The 24,873-nt window shown below is 38.7% G+C and overlaps 1 protein-coding gene across 1 annotated transcript in view; it reads left to right on the top strand.

Annotated features, from left to right (window-relative positions):
* Positions 1-16,692, top strand: part of Capza2 (capping actin protein of muscle Z-line subunit alpha 2) — a 34,014-nt gene extending 17,322 nt beyond the window's left edge. Inside the window, exons 4-10 of the mRNA XM_027389944.2 lie at positions 2,724-2,787; positions 5,863-6,069; positions 7,252-7,331; positions 10,163-10,241; positions 11,237-11,308; positions 14,925-14,987; positions 15,202-16,692. Of these exons, the coding sequence (XP_027245745.1) occupies positions 2,724-2,787; positions 5,863-6,069; positions 7,252-7,331; positions 10,163-10,241; positions 11,237-11,308; positions 14,925-14,987; positions 15,202-15,342 (706 nt within the window). The 3' untranslated portion in view covers positions 15,343-16,692. The remainder of the gene's footprint in view (positions 1-2,723; positions 2,788-5,862; positions 6,070-7,251; positions 7,332-10,162; positions 10,242-11,236; positions 11,309-14,924; positions 14,988-15,201) is intronic.
* The last annotated feature ends 8,181 nt before the right edge of the window (positions 16,693-24,873 follow it).

The raw sequence follows: 24,873 nt of genomic DNA, 5'->3' as shown, positions 1-24,873 counted from the left end.
GTGGGTATGCTTGCATGTGGATGTGTGTGTGTGAGTGTTGGTGCCCACAAAAGATGGAAGAGGGTGTTGAATCTCCTGGAGCTGTAGTTGTAGGCAGTTGTGAGCTGCCCAGCATGAGTACTTCAAGTACCCATGGGAGCTACTTCAAGTTCAGTATATGCTCCTAACTACTGAGCTGTCTCCCTAAGCCATTTGGCTGATTCTTAGATGCTGAATGGGATACTTATATTGGAAGGAACTTTGGAAGTCATCTAGTACAAACTTAGTTTTAAGAGTAAATGAGGTTCATACTAGTTAATGATAAGATTGGAAGAAAACCTCTATATTCTGATTGCTACATTATTGAGTATCTTTTGCACTGTACTGTACCATTTATTTGCTGTAAGTGTTGTAGATAAAACTTGCCTTGTCATATTTACTTTATTTACTTGTCACATACTTTGTTTTTCAAGTTTACTCTTCTTCCTACTCCTCTGCCAGGTTAAAAATTCACGAGGTTTGATGCTATGGGCAGTAAAAAGCTTTGGGTAGACCTACTACTAAATTGCTACTTACATTTTATAGTATTTTTATTTTTTAAAATACGGCTTTTACTAGAAAAAATGCTAAACTCTAAGTGATTCAACTTACAAACATACCTTTGAAGTAACTACGTGTAGGGCGAGTATCTTGGGTATTCTGCATTACTGTGATAAAATACCTGGTATAAACAACTTGTGGTGGGAAAGATTTAGCTTAGCTCATGATTTAGGAGAGTTCCAGTAAATAGTGGTGAGAAAATAATGGTGGCAGGAGCATGTAGCTGAGGCTGTTCAAAGGTCCAGGAAGCAAAGAGCAAGACCAGAACCAGAAGATGAATATGGCTTTCAGAGCCATGGCCCAGTGGCCTACTTCCACCAGCTTAGTTCTCACTTCCTCAAACTTCATAGCCTCCCACAGTAGCCACACCAGCTGTGGAACATGAGCCTTTTGTGGGCATTGCGTATACAAATTCTGACAGCCTGACCACATCGAGGCTGTTCTTAAGAAAATTATGTGTTAAGAAAGTCGAAAGCAAGTAGCTACTCTGACTTCCCATCTCTGCACTTCTGTGTTCGCTACCATTGGTTTTTAAAATGCTATGTTGGGAACTTCAAGAGGTGGTGATTTAGTTTTACTTTGGTGTCTTTATATTTATTCCTGTTGTAATAGATACAGTCTTAAAATTTAAAGCTCAATATCATTCTGTTAAGTAGAGACAATTTCCTAGATATACAATAGTATCAGTTTAGTGGACACCGTTGGAGTTTGCATATCATTTTTCATACCTTAAGTCTTTCCTACATACATGTTACTTAATTATCTTGTAAGTATATTATTCTTAACTTATAAGAGAGCCCTTCTTGAGTCTGTTGCTTCGCCATTTTGTAGCTAAGTTTCTGCTATGGGCTTTTATGATATCCTTGCAGCTTTTCTATTTTTAATTACCTCACTGCATGATTTGTCATATGTACTACTGCAACATTAATCTTTAGAGGCACATCTGTCACTATGCTTTGCCACTCAAACTAATTATTCTGTCTTCAAGACTATCCAGGCTTTGGTGAGATGGCTTGGTGAGTAATGGTGCTTTTCTATCCAACTATGCAAGCCTGACGACCCAAGTTCAGTTTCCTGAACCCATGTACAGGTGGAAGGAGAGGACCAGCTCCATAGAGTTGTCCTCTGACCTCCATACATGCAGAATGACAAGCCTCCTTGCCAACACAAACAAGCATAATGATAAAAAACAATTTCAAAAGATCTTCCAATGCAACTCAGTAAATGCCAGTGAGCACCTGCTTAGCGCTCTCTGGGACGTTGGCCCTCTTCTATCCTTTACTCCCACTGGTAATTTTCTTCCTGTTATCCCCCCTCCTCTCCCTATCCTTCTCTCGTGTGTGTGCATGTATATATTTAAATGTAATTCCCCATGTGTGTATGTGTGGCCTGAGATTGACATGAGCTCTCCTTCTCTCTTGCTCTCCACCTTATGTTTTGAGACAGGGTGTTGCACGGAACCTGAAGCTGACACTTTTGGTTAGGCTTGCTGCCCAGTGAACCCATGAGATCAGCCTATTTCTGCCCACCACTGGGATAACAGACAGTGCTGTGTCTTTTACTTGATCCTAGAGATCTGAATGCAGGTTCTCATGCATGTGCAGGAAGCACTTTCACCCACTGACCCATCTCCCACTTTCTAAAAGACTGAGCCTGCTTAATTATCCCAGGGGTTTTGTTTTTACTTTTGCCTTAACATTGTAATTCCTCCAAAATGTATTGGTAACCCTTGAATATTACTTTCTATTTTTTGCTATGGCTAGGTATTCTCATTGGGTATTCTCTCTCGTATTCGACTATAAGACCTTTGGCAATAGGAACTATTTGAGTATCACAGTAACTAGCCTTTTACTAATTTCATAAATAATTATTTATGTACATTGTATATTGTTAATCATTGCTTTCAGGTACTTTAATAAGAGGCCACTTATATTTACTGATTATATTTTATTTTGCCAAGTCAAAAGCTGTACAACATTACTTGGTTTTTAAAACAACCATATCTATGTTTTAGCTATAGTTAACAAAAGGTAGGTAAGAGAATTGCAGTTTTATTAACCTCAACATGTACAGTGTAGATTCACTGGAAGGTGGATTTTAAGAATATTAGTATGATTGTAAATAATTGGACCTTTTCTTTTTAGTGCATTTGCACAGTATAACTTGGACCAGTTTACACCCGTAAAAATTGAAGGCTATGAAGATCAGGTATGTTTCATAAAACACCAAATTATACTGCTTTTGCTTTATTTATAAAAAATTTTTCTTGGAAGAATTGTGACATGGTATAATATTACACTCTTATTTTATTTATTTATTTACTTATTTATTGGTATTTTTGAGACAGGGTTTCTCTGTGGCTTTGGAGGCTGTCCTGGTGGTGCACAGCTCTTGTAGACCAGGCTGGTCTCGAACTCACAGAGATCCGCCTGCCTCTGCCTCCCGAGTGCTGGGATTAAAGGCGTGCACCACCAATGCCCGGCTAATATTACACTCATTTTAACCATACACATTTACTGACAAAATAATTGAAATGGTCATTTATCAGAAAGTCACTTTTATCATTAACCAGGTATTGTGGCTTACACCTGTTGTTCTAGCTTTTATGAGGCTGAGACAGCAGAATTGCCATTAATTAGATGACAGCTTTAGTTACATAATGAGTACCAAGATAGCCTGAGCTACATTGAATAACCATGCTTTCAAAAACATAAAGTAATAAGGTTCCTATAAAATAATTGCTTTAAATCTGTAGGTCTTGAAGTCTTTGGTTGCTTGTACTTGGCATTACTGTGTAATAAAAGTTTAAGGGAAGAACTGTAAGACTAGGCAGTTTGTAACTAAAGGGAAAATATACACGTATGACACGTTTGACATTAGAGAGCTCAGTAGTTAAGAGGACTAGCTACTCTTACAGATGACCCAAGTTTGGTTCCCAGCAACCACTTGAGTAACAATTGTCTATAACTTCTTCTTCATGAGCATCTACACTCACATGAGCAGCTACACGAACATACATACACATAATTTAAAATATATTTTTAAAGATATATATGTATACTTGTTACTTCATTTCTCCAGAGATTTTGGTCTTTTGATTTTTTTTTTTTAATTGGTTACCATTGCAAGCAATACTACATTGATTGTCTTTGTATTCCTGGTAACATTGACAATGGTTTTCTTTAGATAAATCTCTAGCAGAATTAGAGAATACGTCTTTTTAAAATGTTTAATGGTTTCTGAAGTCATTTAACAAGCTGGCATAATTTCAATACTTCAGACCAAAAAATTTCTTAAAAAGTGATGTATACTAATTCCACACATGACTATAGTTTTAAAAAATTTAAGCATAGTAACAAATAAGGACCAATAAGATGGCTTAGTGGGTAAAAGCACTTGGCTGTGTAAGCCTGATGACCAGATTTTGACTCCTGGAACCCACAGTGGAATAAGTGACCTGGCTCTTAAAAGCTGTCCTCTAAGCCTGGCATGGTGGTGCACAGCTTTAATCCCAGCCCTCAGGAGGCAGAGGCTATCGGATCTCTTTAGTTCGAGGCCACCATGGTCTACAAAGCAAGTTCAAGACAGCTGTTAACACAGAGAAGCCCTGTCTCTAAAAGAACAAAAAACAAAGCAAAACTGTCCTCTGACATAATTGCTATATGTCAATTAAAGTTTAAAAAGTTAGCTGGGGGCGGGGGTGGTGGTGGTGGTGGTGCAGCACACCTTTAATCCCAGCACTTGGAGAGGCAGAGGCAGGAGAATCTCTTGAGTTCAAGCCATCCTGATCTACATAGTGAGTTGCAGGACAGCCAGGGTTGGTTACACAGAGAAACCCTGTCTCAAACAACCACAACCTGTGTCAAACAACCTCAAATAAATGGATAAATTTTAAAAACATAAAGCTTAAAAAGAATCCATTGTAAATAAGAACAGTGTTAAGGATTTACAATAATACTTCACCATTTTTAATGGTGCTTTGCCTTTCTCTAGAAAGTAAAACGCTTGGAAATAAAGACATGACACCACTAATGGATTGGTGGATTGAATTATATTAACACCATGGCATATTTGGCAACCATTAAAGAGAATGGTGAGAGATAGCTGGTAGCCTTTAAGAGATTTCTGTAGATGGTTTGTGTTGAGAAAAAAAATCTAGGTATGTGTGGCTTAACAAGAGAACAAGACCACCAGAGCCATGTCTTGTCCGAAAGGCAAAGATTTATTCAGATGAAGACACGCTGTTCCCAAGAGAAGGGAACGTAGCATTGCCAAAAAGGAGTTTGGGGCTTTATGGAGTGCTTTTAATTGGGCAGGAATGTTGCAGGAAAACATTAAGTAAAAGGAACTGTTATAGGCAAAGGAACTGCATCAGGTTTTGGGGGTGGGTTTTCCTCTGGCCATTAAGATGATAGGAGACTGTCTGTGATCAAGTTTTGTTGAGACAAGGGATCAGCAGACTTCTGAGGAAGTGTAGAATGTTCAGTTTCCTTATCCCCATTGAGGTTGGGTCTCATATGGTCACCCATCTTTATGTCTTCGGTACTTTTCATCTTAAGCTAAAGGTCTGAGCCAGCCCAACAAGTTGTCATAAAAATGTATGTTTGTATATGCATTTTTATCATTCTTTGAAAACAGTGGCCCACAAACCGTGTGTGTCTGCAGATATGTAGATAGATAGGTGTACATATTTATCTAATGTGGCATTTATTACCACAAAAATTTTAGAAAAGCTACATCCTATGTTGTCAGCATGATTTACATCAGAGGGATGGGAAAGTCTTGTCCTGGGTCAGTACTTACAGACTAGGACAGCTACAGGAGAAAAGGGGGGTATGTGTGTGTGTGTGTTTTAAGTAAGACACAAAATAAAAGGGTTGTTCATATATTTCTTAAATGTACATAAATGTATAAATTTTGTTTTAAAGTTTTAGAAACTACTAATGGTGATTAGTTTATAAGAAACAGAAGCACATGCTGGGGAACAGAGAAGACTGGGTACCAAACAAAGCAGGATTGAAGAGCTGCCTCACTGTATTAAAACTGTCAGATTGGCAGGGTCTTGGTTGTCAGAAATAGTAAACTGTGGCTCATTGTGTGGGTAGGGGATAGATAGAGGGCTGGATAGTCAGTTTCCCATTTAGTATCCAGAAACTGTACTGGAAGAAACTCTAATGCACACTAATTAAGAATATCTCTGGTGTCCTTGTGGGGCTTAAACAAGTGTCTGTTACTGTGCATCCATGTTAATATATTTTCCCTAAATTCATTTGAAAATTTAAGGTGTTGATAACAGAACATGGAGACTTGGGAAATGGAAAGTTTTTGGATCCAAAAAACAGAATCTGTTTCAAATTTGATCATTTAAGAAAGGAAGCAACTGATCCAAGGCCATACGAAGCAGAGAATGCTATTGAATCCTGGAGAACTTCAGTAGAGACTGCACTGCGAGCTTATGTAAAAGAGCATTATCCGAACGGGGTCTGCACGGTGAGTCACCAGTGGGCAGTTCTTCCTTTGTTTCTTACACATCTGTGGCAGTCTGTATAATCCCCTGAAATTTAAAGCAATGTGTACAGCAGCCATAGCTTCCAAAGTTCTTTCTTCAAACAGTGTTTACCTTTCTAGAAATATATTCTATCTCCAAAAGGTTGACTGACACAAGAAAATGGTGATGCTATTTTTAGTCTTTTGTCCATGTTTCATCTATTTAGCTTGAATTAGCTTTAATTCAGTTACAGAAATCTTAGAACAAATAAGATAATTATTTCAAGTATTTTATAGTTTTATTTCCCGTTGTTTTAATGTTACTTGTTCATTGATTTAACCTATGTCTATTTTTTTCAAAATGAATTAGAGTAGGAAATTTTTTTTTCCCCCTAGGATTGTTTGTATCCAGATAGACTCTTCACCAGAATTTGGTCTTCTCCAAAGTCATAGTGATCTTTTTTTTTTTTTTTTTTCAACTTTTTTTTATTTGAATTAGAAACAAGATTGTTTTACATGACAATCCCCGTTCCCTTCTCCCTCCCGTCCTCCCCTACCGCGCCCCCCCCACACACACACACACAACTAAAACCCTACCTATCACAAATCCTTTCTGCTGCCCCTGGATGGTGAGGCCTTCCATAGGGTGTCATCAGAGTCTATTGTATCCTTTGGGAGAGGGCCTAGGCCCATCCCCTGTGTGTCTTGGCTCAAGGAGTATTCCTCTATATGGAATGGGCTCCCAAAGTCCACACCTATGCTAGGGATAAGTACTGAACTACTACAGGAGGTCCCGTAGATGTCCAAGGTTTCCTCACAGAAACCCATGTTCCTGGGGTCTGGATCTATCAGTCTGGGGAGCAAGAGTTCCCTGATGTTCAGGTCAGCTGCCCCCACAGAGTACAGAGAGTGCAGAGGTGAGTCATAGTGATCTTTAGAAATGTAGATAAGATCCTGAAAAAAAAAAAACCCGCTTGGAATCCTTCAGAAATTTAATTGGGATAGAGTTCAGGCATCTGAGCAAGCTTGGGAAGCCACATGGCCTTGGTTCTGTTTACCTATCTAACCTAAAATGACTATATAGCAGCTTATGCCCACTTTCTACAGTATCTTATAGATGCTTAAAGTTAGACATTCTGTGACACTAAGTAAACTCTATGTTGCTCTTGCTTTCTTTGCCAATAGGTGTATGGCAAAAAAATAGATGGGCAACAAACCATTATTGCATGCATAGAAAGCCATCAGTTTCAAGCAAAAAACTTTTGGTAAGTTAAAGTTTTGTGTCCTTAATTTTATCTGTCTTTCTATTCCATGTAACTCAGACTGTATCTTGTGTGTGATTAATAGCAATATAAACTTGATACATAAAACTATTGCCCTTTGAGAGTTTGAAAGATAACATGTTTCATAATGGAATGCAGTGAATCTGATGGCATTTATCAAAGAGTATAGGAGAGCAGAGTGATGGGGGAAGGAACAGGCAACCTGAGCAAGCACGTGTGCTTGCAAGCAGACCAGGTGGCAGGTCCATCTGCTCATGCTGAGAACGGGGTGTTCCTGTATGAGGCTTACTCAAGAGAGAACAGAAATGTTAAAAACTAAGAGCCACGAGTCTTCTTTAAACTTGGGAACTTTAGGTTAGATGGTTTTTGTGGACATTATTTTAAAGGACAGTGTGAAAAGGTAGAATTACAATCATGCTTTATAACTGCATGCACAGCAGTTGTTTGTATAAAATTCTGCCTTCCCCATATTGATTTGCCTTATTTAGATCAGGTGTTCAGAAAATTGTAGAATTTTATGCTGAAATTGTGTATTACAAAATTCTAAGGTTCACTAAGATTTTTACTAGTTCAAATTGAGTGAAATCTTAGTTATGGACCCTCTTTTGGTAATCATTATGAATATCAGAGAGTAAATAGGATGAAAATGTTTACCTTTCAAGTATATTAGTTTTGATTCATTAGCCAAATTGTTTGTAGATACTCTTGAGGGTAAAGTGTCAGTAACCCCAGTTAGACCAATTTGGATCCTAACCCAAGACTCCTCCATTACTTACTCATGTCAGAGATAAATGCCGGGTTACATTTAATCAAGACTATTTGGAGAAATGCAGATCCATAATCCATATCTAAACATATGGCTAACGACAGACTACAGCCTCCTATAGATTGTGGCATACAGAGGTTCTTTATCTTATCTCCATAATCCTAAACCAGTAAATCTTTAGAAAGTTACTGTTTTGGGGGCTAGAGAGATGGCTCAGGGTTTAGGAGCATTGACCATTCTTCCAGAGGTCCGGAGTTCAATTCCCAGCAACCACATGGTGGCTTACAACCATCTGTAATGGGATCTGGTGCCCTCTTCTGGCATGCACTGTATAAATGATAAATAAATAAATCTTTTTTTTTTTTTTTTTTTTAAAGCAAGTTACTGTTTATATTTTTTGTGCCAGGGAAATAAAAGTAAAATCAACTACCTAGTTTGAACTATTAAATAAAAATTCTTACTATGCTTTATAACTCTTTTGGGGAATGTATTACTAGCTTTCAAAGTAAAACTCCCTTGAGCTTTACTCTATAGTAAATGCATTAACTCTCTTGAGTAATCTATTCCTATTATTTCATTTTGCATACTGACTTCTTCTGTAAATCACCACTGTGAATACTGTATCTTTGAAGCTAAAAATGATTTTCACTTTGTAGAAAAAGTAAACTTTAGGCTGGGTTTGGTAGTGGACAACTGTAATCCCAGCACTCAGGAGGCCAAGGCACGAGGATTGCAGGATTCCAGGATTCTAGGCTCCTGGTGAAACTCTGTTGTAAAACAAACAAAAACCAAGAAGAGAAGCTAGTCCTAAGAATTTCTCACGTTTCACTTCAAATCACCACGTTTCCTCATATCTGGCAGTATTAGGAGCTTCGTAAATATTAATTAAAGGCACAATATTTGCAATTAGAAAATTAATAAAAAGGATATAGACTATTAGAGAAAACTAGGACATGTTGACTATTTACTTTGAGAGAAGGGTATAGTTACTCAGTATAGTAAGACCTTTTTGAAGAACTCTTTGAATCATTCTGAATTGTCAGAAAAATAGAATGAAAGCAGTAAATCAGTTGTGTGTTATTAATTTTTTGCTGTGAATATGTTAATTTGTACACCTGTACCAAAAGCCTTTTTGAAAATGATACCTTTTGTGTGAAATCTTAACCCTACTGTTGGAAAAGGCAACCTTACCTATCTTTTCCAGGAAGCAAACCCTGACTGATTATTTGTTGTTACTTTTTGTCATTTGGTAAATGTCAGATAGCTCCATTTGTGTTTGGGGATAAGCCATGATACTTAAAATTCAGTTATTTTCTTAAATCTCTTACGGGACTGGGAAGATAGACAGTTGGTAACTCATGAGGACCTGAGTTTGATTTACACCTTAGGGGCGATCAATGGTGCACTGTTAGAGCTAGGGAGAAGGAAACTGGTGGACCCCTGGGGTTCTCTGGTAATCCATCTGAGCATACTTGGTGAGTTCTGAGTCATTGAGAGATGGTGTCTCAAAAAAAAAGAGGTGGATGCCTCCTTGGGTACAACATCCAAAGTTGAAATAGTTTAAAACTCTCTTTTGGGTGTTTTAGGGACAGATGATGACTCAGCAGGTAAAGACATTTGCTTTCCAAGCCTGATGCTCTAAATGTGTTTCCTGAAATCCACAGAATAGAGGAAGAAAACCAGTTCTTACAAGTTGTCCTCTGACCTCCACGAGCATAAGGTGGCACATGGATACACACACACATGCACAGAATAAATGTATATACACAAATAGTAAAGCAATTATGGTAGTTTTGAATTGTGTTTGAAGCTTTAGTTTTAGAATTCTGAGTTCTATTTATTATGTCTGTGTTTTCTTGGGTAAAGATTTAATGTGTCTTAAAACTAAACTTTGAAATCTCTTGAGTATTTCAGTGGCTATAAAATCTGTATCCAATGTCTTTCTCCAATCTTCTTTCGCACTGTAGCATTAAATTTAAACCTGAAACAATATTGATTCAAATTATTTTCCCTACCCTTATTTACAGCTGCTGTTTTTATTTTTAAGGAATGGTCGTTGGAGGTCAGAGTGGAAGTTTACAGTCACTCCTTCCACCACACAGGTGGTTGGCATCTTGAAAATTCAGGTATGAAATAGATTATTTAAGGATCTCTAGAAGGTTTTGAACTAAGACATAATTAAGCAGCTCATACTTTGATAGTACACCATAACCTTTCAAGATTTTCTTTTAGGGCAGTGGGAAAAACAAGTAGTGCTCTTTGTAAGTCTTTTAAATAACCTGTCACTTAATTCCCTAGTCATTAAAAGTCCGAAAGAATAGCTGACAGTTTCTAAAACAGAGCTAAAATTAGATGCTGCCATTTAGTCTCTTCTTCATACAGTTTATTCAACTAAGCATTTGAGTTGAGTGTGTTCTGTGATCTGAAATGAATGGAGTTAGGCGAAGTATAATAATATATACATATCTTACTATATTACATATGACTATTAAATACCTCCTTTGTTTGAAATGCACTAAAACTGAACTCTGGTTGTTAATGTAAATTCCAATATATAGGAGTGCATTTAAAATAAAGTAGTTCTTGTTTGAATATTAATATTGCTATATAAGTTGAAGGAATGTACTGGCTGATCTTTGTTTGGGTTCACACATCACAGTATCACCCATTGTGAAAATTAACTTTATGCTTAAAGCTGTAAAGTAATAAATATGAACAGTGCTGAAGCTATGCCATCTGACTTTGGTGTACTTTCTAATCTTATGTTCTGTTGCCCTTATATGTTTTTGTGCCTCTTCCTTTATTTAGTGACCCAAAAACAGAAGTTGAGAACATGAAGTTTGAAATCAGATTTCATGAGTTTTAGACCTTTCAGATTTGGGCACCAATAGAATAGCTGTGAGGTAAAATAGCTAACGATGACAGTCCCTGTGTGGTTGAATAATAGCAGGAATATTTAGTCTTTTGGATTTAAGGCTGGTGGAACTTGGTTGGAAGTTTGGAGCCCACCAGGAAAGTCTGCGTTTGAGCTGAAACTGGTAGTCATGTCTGCTGATTTAATGGTAGTGTCCTAGAAACCATCTTTCTGTAATCTGCTTGCTTTGTTTTCTTTCTTTAACAGGTTCACTATTATGAAGATGGTAATGTTCAGCTAGTGAGTCATAAAGATATACAAGATTCCCTCACAGTGTCTGTAAGTATCAGTTCCAAAATGACCATATAGTAACCTAATGTTTCTGTAAAGCAGCAACTTTACAGTTGACTTTGAGTGATATCTCCCCTTCAGATCCTCTCTTTCCCCCTTTAGAATAAGACCCCTGAATCTCATCTCCTTTATTTAGTTCTTTTTCTGACCATGACCAATAACAACTTGGAACCAACTCCTCTAAACAATGACAATCAAAACAATGACAACAAAAACAAAAACAATGGACGCATAGCCCACAAAATGACCAAAAACCACCCGCTCCACCTCTTGGGAATGTAGACATCATGCTCTCTAGACTGCTTCCTGTTGTCTCGGGGTGATAACATCTTTAGGAGATCCTGAGAAAATTGGCATAATGTTCAAGTCTGGGAGAGCTAACTGTATCATTTGCTGTCCAGTCTCTGTGTGATGGGAACGCTCAGGGCTTATATGACATCCTGGCTAGAGTAGTCTGTGAGCCTGAACCATCCCAGCTAGCAGCTTTGAAAATATTCTGGATGTAGAATTTTGAGGAACAGAGGCATTCTGAGAGGCTGAATCACATGGGCAGCTTGTCTTTATTGGTGTTTTTTTTTTCTCCTTTTTGAATACATACACATTTTTTAAGGTAACATAAATACATATCTACATTAACACAAGTAGGGAATGTGTGGTGTACATAAGTTAGTTAAAGATTTTTTGATTGAGTAGGTAAAAGGCATCTGTCAACTTACAAATCTATTTGGACTGTACAACCAAACCTCTATCCGTGCCATATGAAAGGATGGCATGTAATAATAAGTCATGAGGACTCTAGCCAACCAGATTTATAATGTCTTATCCAGTCTCAGAGCTATTCCCATGTTGAGGGATCAGCTTATCCAGCACCTATCTTGTAGTCTTTCTTGGAATTTTCCCTCATGTCTGCAGCCAAGATCCTCAGGGGGTCTTCCCCGATCAAATTTGATCTTTATTGATTTTGAAGAGAACCGTAACTTTTTGTTTGCTATGGAAACAAAGACACAACCCCTCCCACATTGTCTGACTTCCAATTTGAAGCCAAGACATAGGCTGGTTTAATTCAGCAGTCCCCTCTGTAATCCAGTGTCTCTCAGCATTAGCACTCAAAAAATTGAAATTAACAAAGCATCACCTTAGCTCCAAACTCCCTGTGTTATATTTCCCATCCTATGTGACTTACTCTTTTCTTTTTCTTTTACTTCTATGAAGACTGTTAGTTTTGAGCTATTTATCTTTTATGACTATCTATACCCTTTTTCTCTTTTTTTCTTAAGCCTTCACATGTTGTTGAACACACTGGAATCTGTTTAGAGATTTTTTTCTGTCTCAGCCTGCTTTTACTTTGTATCTGTAACCTTTCCTGTCTGCATGACCAAAACCTTAAAAACTGCTAGAAGATGCATCTCTGTACTGTGGCCCTTATGAGAGACTGCAGGACTAGGAAGCTGTGTTGGGCTATTTTTTTTTTGTGTATTTGGTAATTTTTAAGCTTTCTCTGGTCTTATTTGGAAATACATGCCTCATATTGGGCACATTTGTAACAAGTCTTTCTCTTTCCTGCCAGCCAAAATAACAAGACAGAGACTTATTATTAATTATGAAACTTTGTCCTTAGCTTAGGCTTGTTCCACTAGCTCTTATAACTTAAATTACCCATTTACCTTCCTTTCATTCTGTGTGTCTGACTCGAGTCTCAGTGGCATCTCCCTGCTCTTGATTACTTCCTCCTACTTCCTCTTTCTCTGCCGGAAGTTTCGCCTACACCTCCTGCCTAGCTATTGGCCTTTCAGCTTTTTATTATACCAGACACATTAGTACACTTTTATACAGTGTACAAATATCTCACAACAGCCCCTATTGCTGATTTCTTAATTGCTTTTGCTATTGAGTTGTAAATTTCATATGTATTCTAGATGTTTGTCTGGGATCAGTTGATTTGTAAATGTTTTTACCTTTCTGTGTTTTGTCTTTTCAGCTTTCTTATGAAGTCATTGCAAAACAAAACTTTAGTCTTATTGTATTCATTTTTTTCTTCTATCATTTGTGCTTTTTGTCCTAGTAATAGAAACCACTGCCTGAATCAAGGTCAGGAAGATAAGTGCCTGATCCTGTACCTAACTTTTCAACAATACCATACGTTTTAAGTTCTTCACTGTTCATGTAATTGTCTTTACATCTATTTTCTTGTGGAATTTTTTTTAACTTCCAAGATACTAACATTGACATTTTCCTTAAGACATTTGTGTTTGTATACTAAAGTACCAGTATATTGTAAATGCTAATTTTACAGAAGCATTAGCTTTAAGAAACATTTATGAGTATGTTAGGCCAGATGCTACCAGAGAAGAAAAAATAGCACCTTTTTGATATGAGTTCTTGTAGATTCAAAGCCATCCTCTAATTCCAGATTCTCCTGTCTCAGCCTCCCTTGTGCTGGGATTGCTGGTGTGGTTATCAGGTCTACCTCCTTTTTTATTTTTAATATTTTCATTATTGTTTAGGAAATTTCTACTTTTTTATTATTTATTTATTATGTATACAAAATTCTGCTTCCATGTATATCTGCACACCAGAAGAGAGCACCAGATCTCATAACGGATGGTGTGAGCCACCATGTGGTTGCTGGGAATTGAACTCAGGACCTCCGGAAGAGCAGCCAGTGCTCTTAACCTCTGAGCCATCTCTCCAGCCCGAAATTTCTACTTTTAATGCTGATACTTTTCCAAAAAATTGCCAGTCACAGCAACATTTATTTCCATGAAGTTAGGTGCCATTTGCAATTATCATTTGTAATATTGATCATATAATAAAGACACATGGCACATCATTGGGGAATTTGATATTATGAAAAAGTTGATTATAAGATTTTGCAAAAACTCAGGCTAATAAATTAGTGATAGTAGTCACATGATCTATATTGTAGTTCTAAGTTTTTAGGACTTTACAAGATTTTTATTGTTACAGTTACTATAGAAGTGCATTACGTAAATATCATATTCACATATTACTGTATTATTAGAGAACTTGACAGCAATACTTTTAAAGCATAAATATCTATTGATACTTCATTACTACTTGAATTTTTGTCTGGGCTCTGGTTAGTTCCCCAGTCTTTATTCTCTCATTTGCAAGAATTCAGATGAGACACGGGGTAGTGTACTGCACAGAGTACATTGGAGGGCGTTTTAGGGAAAGAGACTGACATGGATCATACCCTGGAGAGGTAAGATGGGACAGTGGCGATGTCTGATGTCCCAGAACTCACTATGTAGACCGTACTGACCTTGAATTTATACAGATCCATTCGCCTCCACCTCTGCCTCCCAAGGGCTGGGATTAAAGACATGCACCACCAGGCCTGGCTGCAACAAGAGCTTTTAAGCTCTGAGCCATCGCTCCAGCCACACTGTTGTCTTCTTTGCTTGTTATAATCTTCATCTGCACTATTTAACTTAAACATGGCTTTACAAATAGTGGGTTGGTGGTGGTGTGGCTTGCCTAGCATCCACAAATTCCTGTGTTGAATCCCAGCTCTAGAGGAAAAAAGTCAATTAAAAAATACAGTAATTCAGTTTTTATTTACTTTTACTTTTTGTTTCAGAATGAGGTGCAAACAGCAAAAGAATTTATAAAGATTGTAGAAGCTGCAGAAAATGAATACCAGGTATGATTATCTAAAGTATCTGTGTTCACTGAGGGCTGGTTCTTAAGTTCGGTAGCTACTTTTAAATAGCTTTTAAGTCCATGTTGGGGTTTTTATTTCACTGTTAAGCAGTGAAACAGGCTGCTTAAGATTATTCTGAAAACACCCTGTGTTGTAAGTAGATGTGTCTGTGGTTTGCTTTAAATGTCTAACTACTGTTTTTGTTTGTTGGTAGACTGCCATCAGTGAGAATTATCAGACGATGTCAGACACTACCTTCAAAGCCTTACGTCGACAGTTGCCAGTTACACGTACTAAGATCGACTGGAACAAGATCCTTAGCTACAAGATTGGCAAAGAGATGCAGAATGCATAAATGAAAATTGCATGACCAGATTGTTTTAGTGTCTTTGCGTTAAAAAAAAAAAAAACAATTATTGCGAAAGTATTCTGAACTGTCAGGCTGCCCGTCAGTTGGGCTGTTGCCACTTAAATCACAGTAATTGATTAGTTTGGTTAGAGCACAGAGCTTAGCTAATCCGCCATTGTTTTTATTGCTTTTGTTCAGAGAATTGGAAATGAGTTTAGCGTGAGTCTTTTACTCTGTTCCTCCTTCCTTACAGTGAAGAGGTATTCCTCTGGGTTATCTTGAAAGAGTTTTGAAATATTTCAAAAGTATTTTATTTGCCAGCACCCTGAAATTGTCTTTGGCTTATGAAAGGGGCAACTTTTGATGTTAGCCCAGTTATTTTTAGTGGGGTCAGTAACAGACACTCTAATTAAGGTGGTTGATGGACTTAGCCATATATGCTGCTAAAGAAATTGTCTACCTTTTCCTTTCACCTCTTCCGCTTCTGTAAGATTGAGATTAGAGGGAAAACATTTTCTATACCAGTTATGTTGAAACCTTCATTGTAAGGTTATTTAGCTAGCTTAGTGTCTAACTGAACTTTTTAAAACAAGGCCAAGGTCTGTTGCTATTCTGAGATTCTGAAATTAAATGAGAATACTTATTTCAGAAATGCATCTAATGCTTTTTTCTTGTGACAGTTACGCAAATTAGCTTGAATTCCATATGTCCCTGAGTTATTTTTATCAGAAAGCCACAAGTGTATTATAAGGCAGATTGTAATATATATATAACCCTGAACTCATGACCACACCTCAGTTGATTCTCCCTCTTCTTGGATTGAAAACTGAATTTCATTGTGACATTAAAATGGCAAAATTTGGTATTTATTTGAGTAAAAAACTCACCAGTGAATCATACACTATTTTAAAATACTTTCTTTGTATAGTGTCCTTCTTAACAAGTTGTAAATTAGAAAATTTGGGAGTCCACATGGTATGCAACTGCATCTTTTGTTCTCCATCTTCCTATGCATCATAAGCATGTTTGTAATACTTTAAAATATATCTACTGACGCCACAGGAATTCAAGCCTCGGTGAGTGTTAGCATTTGCTGTAAGGAGTTGGTGGATTTGTGGTTTCATTCAGTAGTTTTGCTGCTTATACTCGAGTGGAATCCATTCCTAATGTACTCCTACAGACATCTGGGCCTGGAATTTTTTTTTAAATAAACACCACTTTTACTATGTATAATAAAATATTTCATTAGCTTGAATTGTATAGATTTTTAAAAATTCAATGAGAGCATGTTGTTTAATTTCTTTTTAAAATCACTGTTGGGCTTTGAAAGCATTGCAAATATATGACATTGTGACAGTTTTGGCTAATTTTCTCTTTAGTTTTTAAGTTGGGGCATCAGGATTTCTAAGGAAAATGAACTGGTAACGTTAATTCTCTGTTCTGGTTTTTAAATTTGCTAAGTTGTGTGAATTGGGCTAGCATGGATTTATATCCATGGCAGCCAGTTATTTTGTATTTTTTCTGTTCTGAAGTCTAGAATATATTTTTGAAAATATATGCAACTTTTTAAATTGGCATGTGAAACATGAAATTCCTCCAAAAATTCAGACATGCCAAAACAGTGATTGTACAATGTTAGAGTTCGAATTTGATAGGAAAAGAAGGATGGAAATGTGCACTATCTGAAACTCGGGCATAGTTTAATAGGAACTGTAGTGGCTGGTTGAGGAAGTTGACATTCGGGAGAATCAGTGAACTTGGGAAGCTACTACAGTGGTCCTGGTTGAGGAAGTTGACATTCGGGAGAATCAGTGAACTTGGGAAGCTACTACAGTGGTCCGGGTGGAAGAAAATGCTGGCTTGGACATGAGTGGTAGCTTTACAGGCAATGTAGTAGGAGATAAGTTAGTAAGATTGGCTGAGAGTGTGGTTGTGAAACATTAGATAAAGATATTTTGAGCTTGAAGTTTGTTTTGTTTTGTTTTTTTGTTTTTTTTGTTTTTTGTTTTTTTTGTTTTTCGAGACAGGGTTTCTCTGTGTAGCTTTGGAGCCTCTCCTGGCACTCGCTCTGGAGACCAGGCTGGCCTTGAACTCACAGAGATCCACCTGCCTCTGCCTTCCAAGTGCTGGGATTAAAGGCGTGTGGCACCAACGCCCTGCTGATCTTGAAGAATTAGGACTATTTTGAAAGGAGCAAGCAGGTGGGTGCTTAAATGTAGGAGACTAGCCAGAGGATTTGGATTTAGATTTTATAGGAAATGGGTAGCAGTTAAAGAAAGCAGAAAATAAAGAAATGCTGTACATTGGAAGAATGGGAAAGTGAGCCTAGGAAGTAGTTGCCAGATGAAATGCCCCTTGGGATGATAGGGATCAATGTTAAGCAGCATTTGGTGTGGGAGGAGAGTACATGAGCTGAATTTAAACAAGGTGCTTGCTTTGCCAAGATTGTATGACTCACAGTGAAAAGGAGGAATGTTAGGTAATGGTCTGGAATTCAAGCTAGGTAAGCAAGGAAATGACCCGAGAGAGAAAATACAAGGAAAATGGTACCTCTACCTCAAATGAATCACAGCTGTTTAGAGTAAGCACTAGAACTGTGATTCTCAGCCTGTAGATCAAAACCCTTTGGCAAACCTCTCTCTCTAAAAATATTTAGATTATGATTCATAACAGCAGAATTACAGTCATGAAGTAGCAATGAAAATAATTTTATTGTTTGGGATCACCACAACATGAGGAACTCTATTAAAAGATCACAGCATTAGGAAGGTTGAGAACTACTGGACTAGAAGGAATTAACTATCTATATATATCTATATATCTATATATATCTATATATATATATATGTCATAGTTACTATAGGATGCTAAAAATTGAGGTACAGAAGAGTTAATGATTAACATGTACTGTAGAGGCAGTGAGCAACTGGGAAGCACAGTGGGGGACATAGCCAGCCATGAACTTGGGGGTAGGAGGACAGCTGTGGATATTGAAACCAGGACTTGTATTAGGGGTGTGGCCCAAGCACTACTTTCACAGATTGTACAGATTTTTTCTGACTTGCAGTAGGTATTTCTGCCACATCTTCAGACATGGGATCTGTATGTGATCGTATATATTCATGAGGCTTTTATTTTAGACTTTGGAAACGAACATAGAAACAAGAGCTTTAAGGAGTTCTTAAAAAGAACTTTTTATGTTCTTAAAAAGTAAAAAATCTTAGTAACGTTAATCAAGAATACCTATAGATAGCAATATAGGACCTAAGTAATCAAATAGTTTTTAATTACCACAGTGCAAGTTTTGAAGTAATGAGAGACTGATGTTCAGTTTGTGCCCTTGCCAACCATCGGATGTTAACACATGTAGCCGAGAATACACAGCAACTGACTTTATCATATGTTCGTGTGTAAGTATCCCAGTGAAGATTTGTATTTCTGTAAGCGTGCTTTCTCATATCTCTAATGATTATTTAACGACAGAAGCGCAGCATATTCTATAATCGTGAAGTCTAGATTTGGGGGCTTGAAATAAAAGGTTTTTGATGGGTTTGGGGTTTTGGTGGTGGTGTTTTTGAGACAGGGTTCCTCTGTCTAGCTCTGACTGTCTTGGAACTCTGTAGGCCAGGCTGGCCTCAAACTTAGAGATCTGCCTGCCTCTGTCTTCCTTTGCCTTACAAGTGCACCGCATCATGACTGGCTTTTTGAAATAGAGTTTTTAAAGGCAGACCCTTTCGAGATGGATAGGCACCTTAAAATTCAATGTTTTAAAGCAATATGCAAAACACTGCAGGACCAGCCAGGATTGAGTGCTGCCTATTAACAAATGAAAATCTAACTTACCAACTAAAATGACCAGTTAGAGGATGAAAATGGAGAAAGGGGTTAATGTCAAGTTATTCAAGATTAATCAAACTATGTAGAGGTATTACGGATTTAGGCAAATACGAAACATTGTTAAGGTCATGGAATCTCAAGTGTTTTGTGGCCTCAGGCACACTGCAGGGGTGGTAGTTCAACTTGTCCATGGCCAGTGAAAAGGATCAGTATATTGATACACTTGGAACCCATTTAGAAAGATGGGCCATAGATGGTAATTAAGGGTTTTGATCTGTGAAGTGGCTCCCTTTATAAAAGTGAGCTCTATACAAGTTTAAGGACCTGAATTGAGTTTTGTTTTGTTTTTTGTTTGTTTTTTTGTTTTTTTAAAGATGGACACAAGCCTGTAATAGTAAATAGTGAAGATGAGCCCACTTCTTGTTGACCAAACAGAAGGACCCATGGGACTTTCTGGCCAGTTGCTGTATCAGTGAGATCTGTGTTCAGTAAGAGACCTCTCCAAAAAAAAAGTATCAGAGGGCCTGGGGAGATGACGCAATAAAAGTTAAGTGCTTGGTGCACAAGTGTAAGGACCCACAATATCTGGGCAGGCATGGCAGTCTCCTATAATTCTAATCTTTGAGAAGCAGAGACAGGAGCACCATTGGCCAAGCTAGCCAGCCAGATTAGCTGATTGCAGATTCAGGTGGGAACCTGCCTCAAATGGAGAGTAGGAGACTGCGTCCAGTATCAACATCAGGTGCATATATGCACACATTGTCAAGTGTCACAGAAGACAACTTTCAAAGGAACTCAAGCCAGAGAGGTTTCTCTGGAAAGGATTGTTGGTAAACTACTTGGGCTCTCTGTTGGTGTGGTGTGTGGTATGTGATGTGTGTGTTGTTGGAGTGTGAGCACACAAATGTGCCTAACTGGTAGGGAATCCTCTGGGATCTCAGTGAAACAGTACAGGTAACAGGTTTCTAGTTTGGAAATGTCATGAAAGCACCATGTTATGAAATTAACTCCACTGCAGAAGTTAAGTGTCACTATGAACTAGAACATGGCTAATAAGACATTAAGACACCTTGATCCTTAGTTTGTATAACCTAAGGAAAATGAGCTAGTTGGATTAATGTCAGCTTTGATTGTTTTGTAGTGTGACTAGAACTTTTCCCCCCATGGGAATCGTAAGCACACATTGAATACGAGTCTTCCACTTCTGTGGAACACACCCACTCAGTAGCCTATGAGACCATGTGCAGTTAGAGCCCTTCAGTTATCAGAAGACGAATGCTCAAACAGTTGACATGTCTTACAGTGGTGAGTTCTTGGGAAACTTAGTGAAATACCCAGTTCTTTTTTGTTTTGTTTGATTCTTCGGTAATTTCACATGCACCCCAATCCCACTCATCTCCCAGTCCCTTCTTATCTGCCCCTCCCTCTTGTAAAGATATAAACAAACAAGAAAAAACACTTCATTCCTCTGTCTTTCCCACCTCTCCATTGCTTCTACATTTAGTGTGCTGGCATTGTGAGCTGCTGTGTATCATGCAGTAAACCCTTTTGTCCTGACTGCTTTACCTGCAAATGGGCATTGTGTAGTGAGCTGTTGGTCAGGTTCAAGTAGCTTTTGGTACACCATCAATACTGGACCCCCAGCAATGCTATGGTTCCACAGGATAGTCCCTTCATACTCCAGGAGGCCATAGATGGGGTAGGTGGTGGAGTGTGCCAGCTATAAGCTGGGTGTGTTGCCCAGTAGCAGCTGAGCTGTTCAGGCAGCTGGGACCACCCCTCAGGCGAGGAGCAGAGCCAGCTCTCCCAGGCCTGTGGTGAGGGGTGGGATGAGCCCTCCCAAGTGTGGGGGGACCAGCTCTCCCATTAGGGGTGGGGGCTGACTTTCCTATTGGGGGGGGACTTCGGGGAGGTTCAGTGCCAGCTCTCCTGTGAGGCGAAAGGGGTAGGTTATCCTGGGCCAGTGAGGAACAGGGCCAGCTCAACATGGCCCTTGTACTTCAGCATTCTCATGGGACCCTGTGTTAACCACAGGCAACAGACATTCACACAGACCTCAGCTGCTGAAGGACCTTGGGGCTGGATGTCACCATGGCCAAGGGTGACAGTGCAGGCTGTCATCATGATGGGCCCAGCAGCAGCATGGTCCCAGGGATCCAGTTTGGCCCCATGTGGTGTTTCAGCTCTGGGCAGTCCTGCAGTCTCCGATGGCAACAGGAGCCACAGACCTCAACATAGACTCTGGCTGTGGCAGGGCCATGGATACAGAAATTGTCCCCATCTAGCTCAGTCCACCCCATCTGTATGGCCCCAGTGGTAGCGTGACCCTCAGGCACCAACATGGCCTCAAACATCCAGTTCTTAAAGTAAACAAATCTTTATGAATGCCCCGAAGTCTTGCTGACCAGGTGGCACAAGTCATCACCTTCCTCTTGGGTGTCCCCTAGCTTTATGTGAACACACACACACACACACACACACACACACACACACACACACACACACTGAATACACAGCTATGACTGGAGTGAGTTTTTGAGTTCTTTGTGATAAAGGTTAGCCACTGGACAAGAAAGAGCCCTTGCCTCAACTGCTGACAGTATGCCGTCCAAATTGGACATACAGGACACCAAAAAGAGTGACTGCAAACCTTGCCAAGACAAGGTAGCCCAGTCCTTCAGGTTATCCTGGTTCACAGAATGTCTGTCAGATGTGCTAAGCCTATTGGCTGAAGATGGATGCCCCAACGTTGGAGAGCAATCTTGGCAGCCAGGCAGCCAGCTCTTCTGTCATTTCTCACATTCTTTAGAAGTGGCTTGCTCGCATTCCCTGTTTACTCAGTTAATATTATTTCCTTCTTGGGTCTCTGAGGGAGTTGAAGACTAAATAGTATAGTTATAGTTTTACCTGTTTACCAGAATCAGTAAAGAATCACACTATAGATGTATGAAGTATAATAGGTTTAAAAGATAATTTGATATGCAAATTAGAATAGATAGTAAATTATTAGGTACAAGACTTTCAACTCATCAAGAAAGAATAGATACTGGAGTTGTCATATGCTTTGATTCTTAATATGCAGAGAGTCATTTTACACATTGAGACTGCAGAATTCATTTCTGACAATACAGAATTAACTTCACTGTTTATACAATTATAAGACACAATCAGGAACAGAATCCTATATATATAAAACACATATCAGATCCCATATGGGTCTGACAGGCCCACTAGGACAAGGCAATGATGAGATTGATCATTTATTAATAGGAAGCATACTAGAAGCCTCAGAATTTCATAAGAATCATGTAAATAGCAAAGGTTTGAAAAAGGACTTCTCTATCACCTGGCAACAAGCCAAGGAGATAGTGAGAAACTGTCCTACCTGTTCCTTTTATAATCAAGCTCCATTGCCAGCAGGCTGTAATCCTAAGGGCATTTGGAGAAATGAGGTTTGGCAGATGGATGTCTTTCGATTTGCAGAATTTGGAAATTTAAAATATGTACATCATACTATAGATACATTTTCAGGGTTTCAATGGGCTACTACTCTTAGCTCCGAAAAGGCCAGTTCTGTTATACACACCTATTAGAGGTGATGGCCTTTATGGGTATACCTGCACAAATAAAAACTGACTCCAGCATATGTCTTCACTAAATTCAAATAGTTTTTCAAATATTATAACATAAAGCATGTAACCAGTATGCCACACAATCCTACAGGACAAGCAGTGGTAGAACACTAAAAGAAATGCTCCCTAAACAGGCTGGGGGAACAACCCCCCCCCCCAGACATAGATTACATAATGAGTTATTAACACTAAACTTTCTTAATGCTAATGAGAAAGGACAAACAGCTGCAGAAAGACACTGGACTACGGAGAAAACTGCTGAACTGAATCAGCCGGTATACTTCAAAGATGTACTGACCTCTGTATGGAAACCAGGACATGTGTTACGTTGGGGAAGGGGTTTCTCCTTTGTTTCCACAGAAGAAAAACTTTGGATATCATCAAAGTTAATCAAGATTTGAGTCGAAAAAGAAAAAACCTCTCGAGGAGAAATGACAGCTAATCTACCAAGGTGTATCTCATAAACTGTATAGAAACCTCCCAAAGGAAGGGGAAGTGTTTCGTTTTTATTTTCACAGGAAAACTCATCTCCAGAAGGCAAAGAACACTGCATGGGTAGATACTTAGAGAAGAAAAGGTAGCTATAACCATCAAAAGGAATGTGCCATATGGTAATATTTCTCTTCACTTCCTAGTCCCTATTCAGTTAAACCAATGGTGGCTTTAGAGTTGGATTTGGCTTTCCTCCTCTAAATCCAAGCACATTGTTAAAATAAACTTCAGAGTTTCTGTATTATATCAAGAAGCCAATTGATGTAATACAGAATAGGTGAAAAATTGGGGACTGTCATTTGTCTTTTCTTGGCTCTTTCTCTCAAAGTATACATTCCTTCATAATTGTTATTTTCCCATTGTTGCCTTTCCTGGTATGCATACATATACAAGTAAAAATTTCTCTGCTAACATTTATGTTTGAGTCCCACACAGCCAATGAAGAACTGCCTGACAGCAATCCCTGGATGCTCTAGAAAGAAAATGGGCCACACCTCTTCAAGTACACTGGATCTAACTTGCTTCTTTCAACTGATACTCTGACCAGAACTTTGGGTACTGACTTCAGTCAACACAAGAACTTCAATCAAGATAAGGACTTCAACCTAGACCTTCAATCAAGCATCTCCCACCAGACACGGACTAGATATAACCTATTCAGGACTTTCACTATGCTAATGTTTTTCCCACAGGACCCCACGAGGCTGTCGTCATCCCAGTTCAGCAGGAAGTAGCTTGGAGAATACTACGTCCCTTTCCCCAGTGTTGACACCTAGTTAGTTTCCTATTGTTTAAGGTTGGGTTTAGAAGGAGGTATTCAAACTTGGACATCTCTTTCAGATGGTGTTAAGGTTTAATTGGAATAGATATAGTTAAGATGTGACATTAGTAGATTATTATAACTTTGTGTAATTCACCCTTATGATTGTTAATGATAGATAATTTACACTATTAAGTTTAAATCCTCTTTTAGACTAAAAGGGGAATTGTAGGGGGAAATGCTAGCCATGCCCGCTTGAGGGCTGAGACAGGTGACGCCGACCATGCACACTTGGTGTGGTCAGAGTGATGTAGCAAGGCCTTATATATGAGGGTGGCATGCATGTGGCTCTCTCTGTTCCCTCACCCACCTGGTTGTACAGGAGTGTGTCCGTCAAGTGAGTACTTTCCTAACAAACCACCTGCTTTTCAAACTACTCTGACTCCATTGTGATCTGCAATCATTGCATTTCACAATACTTATGGACTAGACATTTAATTATTGCCATGTATATATTGTATATAGTTGAGGGCCAAACTGTGACCCTCATGGGCGATTTGCCCCTGTCCTGCCTTTAATGTTCTGACCACGTGGACACCAATATGTAAAAGGAGTTTCTTAATTGGTCTAGACAATAAAAGCTGGAGTCAGATATAGAGGCAAATGCTGAGAGAGCAGAGTGGAGGAGCAAGTCCCAACTCACCTTACTTCCTAAGTGTCTCCAAAGAGAAGACAGGGATTTCCTGTTTGTCCCGGCTTATATCATGTTTCTGCCCAGCTATGTCACTTCCTACCTGTCTGTACAGACCTCCAGAA

Source organism: Cricetulus griseus (genome assembly GCF_003668045.3).
Source record: "Cricetulus griseus strain 17A/GY chromosome 1 unlocalized genomic scaffold, alternate assembly CriGri-PICRH-1.0 chr1_0, whole genome shotgun sequence".
NCBI lineage: Eukaryota > Metazoa > Chordata > Mammalia > Rodentia > Cricetidae > Cricetulus > Cricetulus griseus.
The sequence above is the reverse complement of the archived record's forward strand: the minus strand, read 5'-3'. Positions and strand labels throughout refer to the sequence as shown.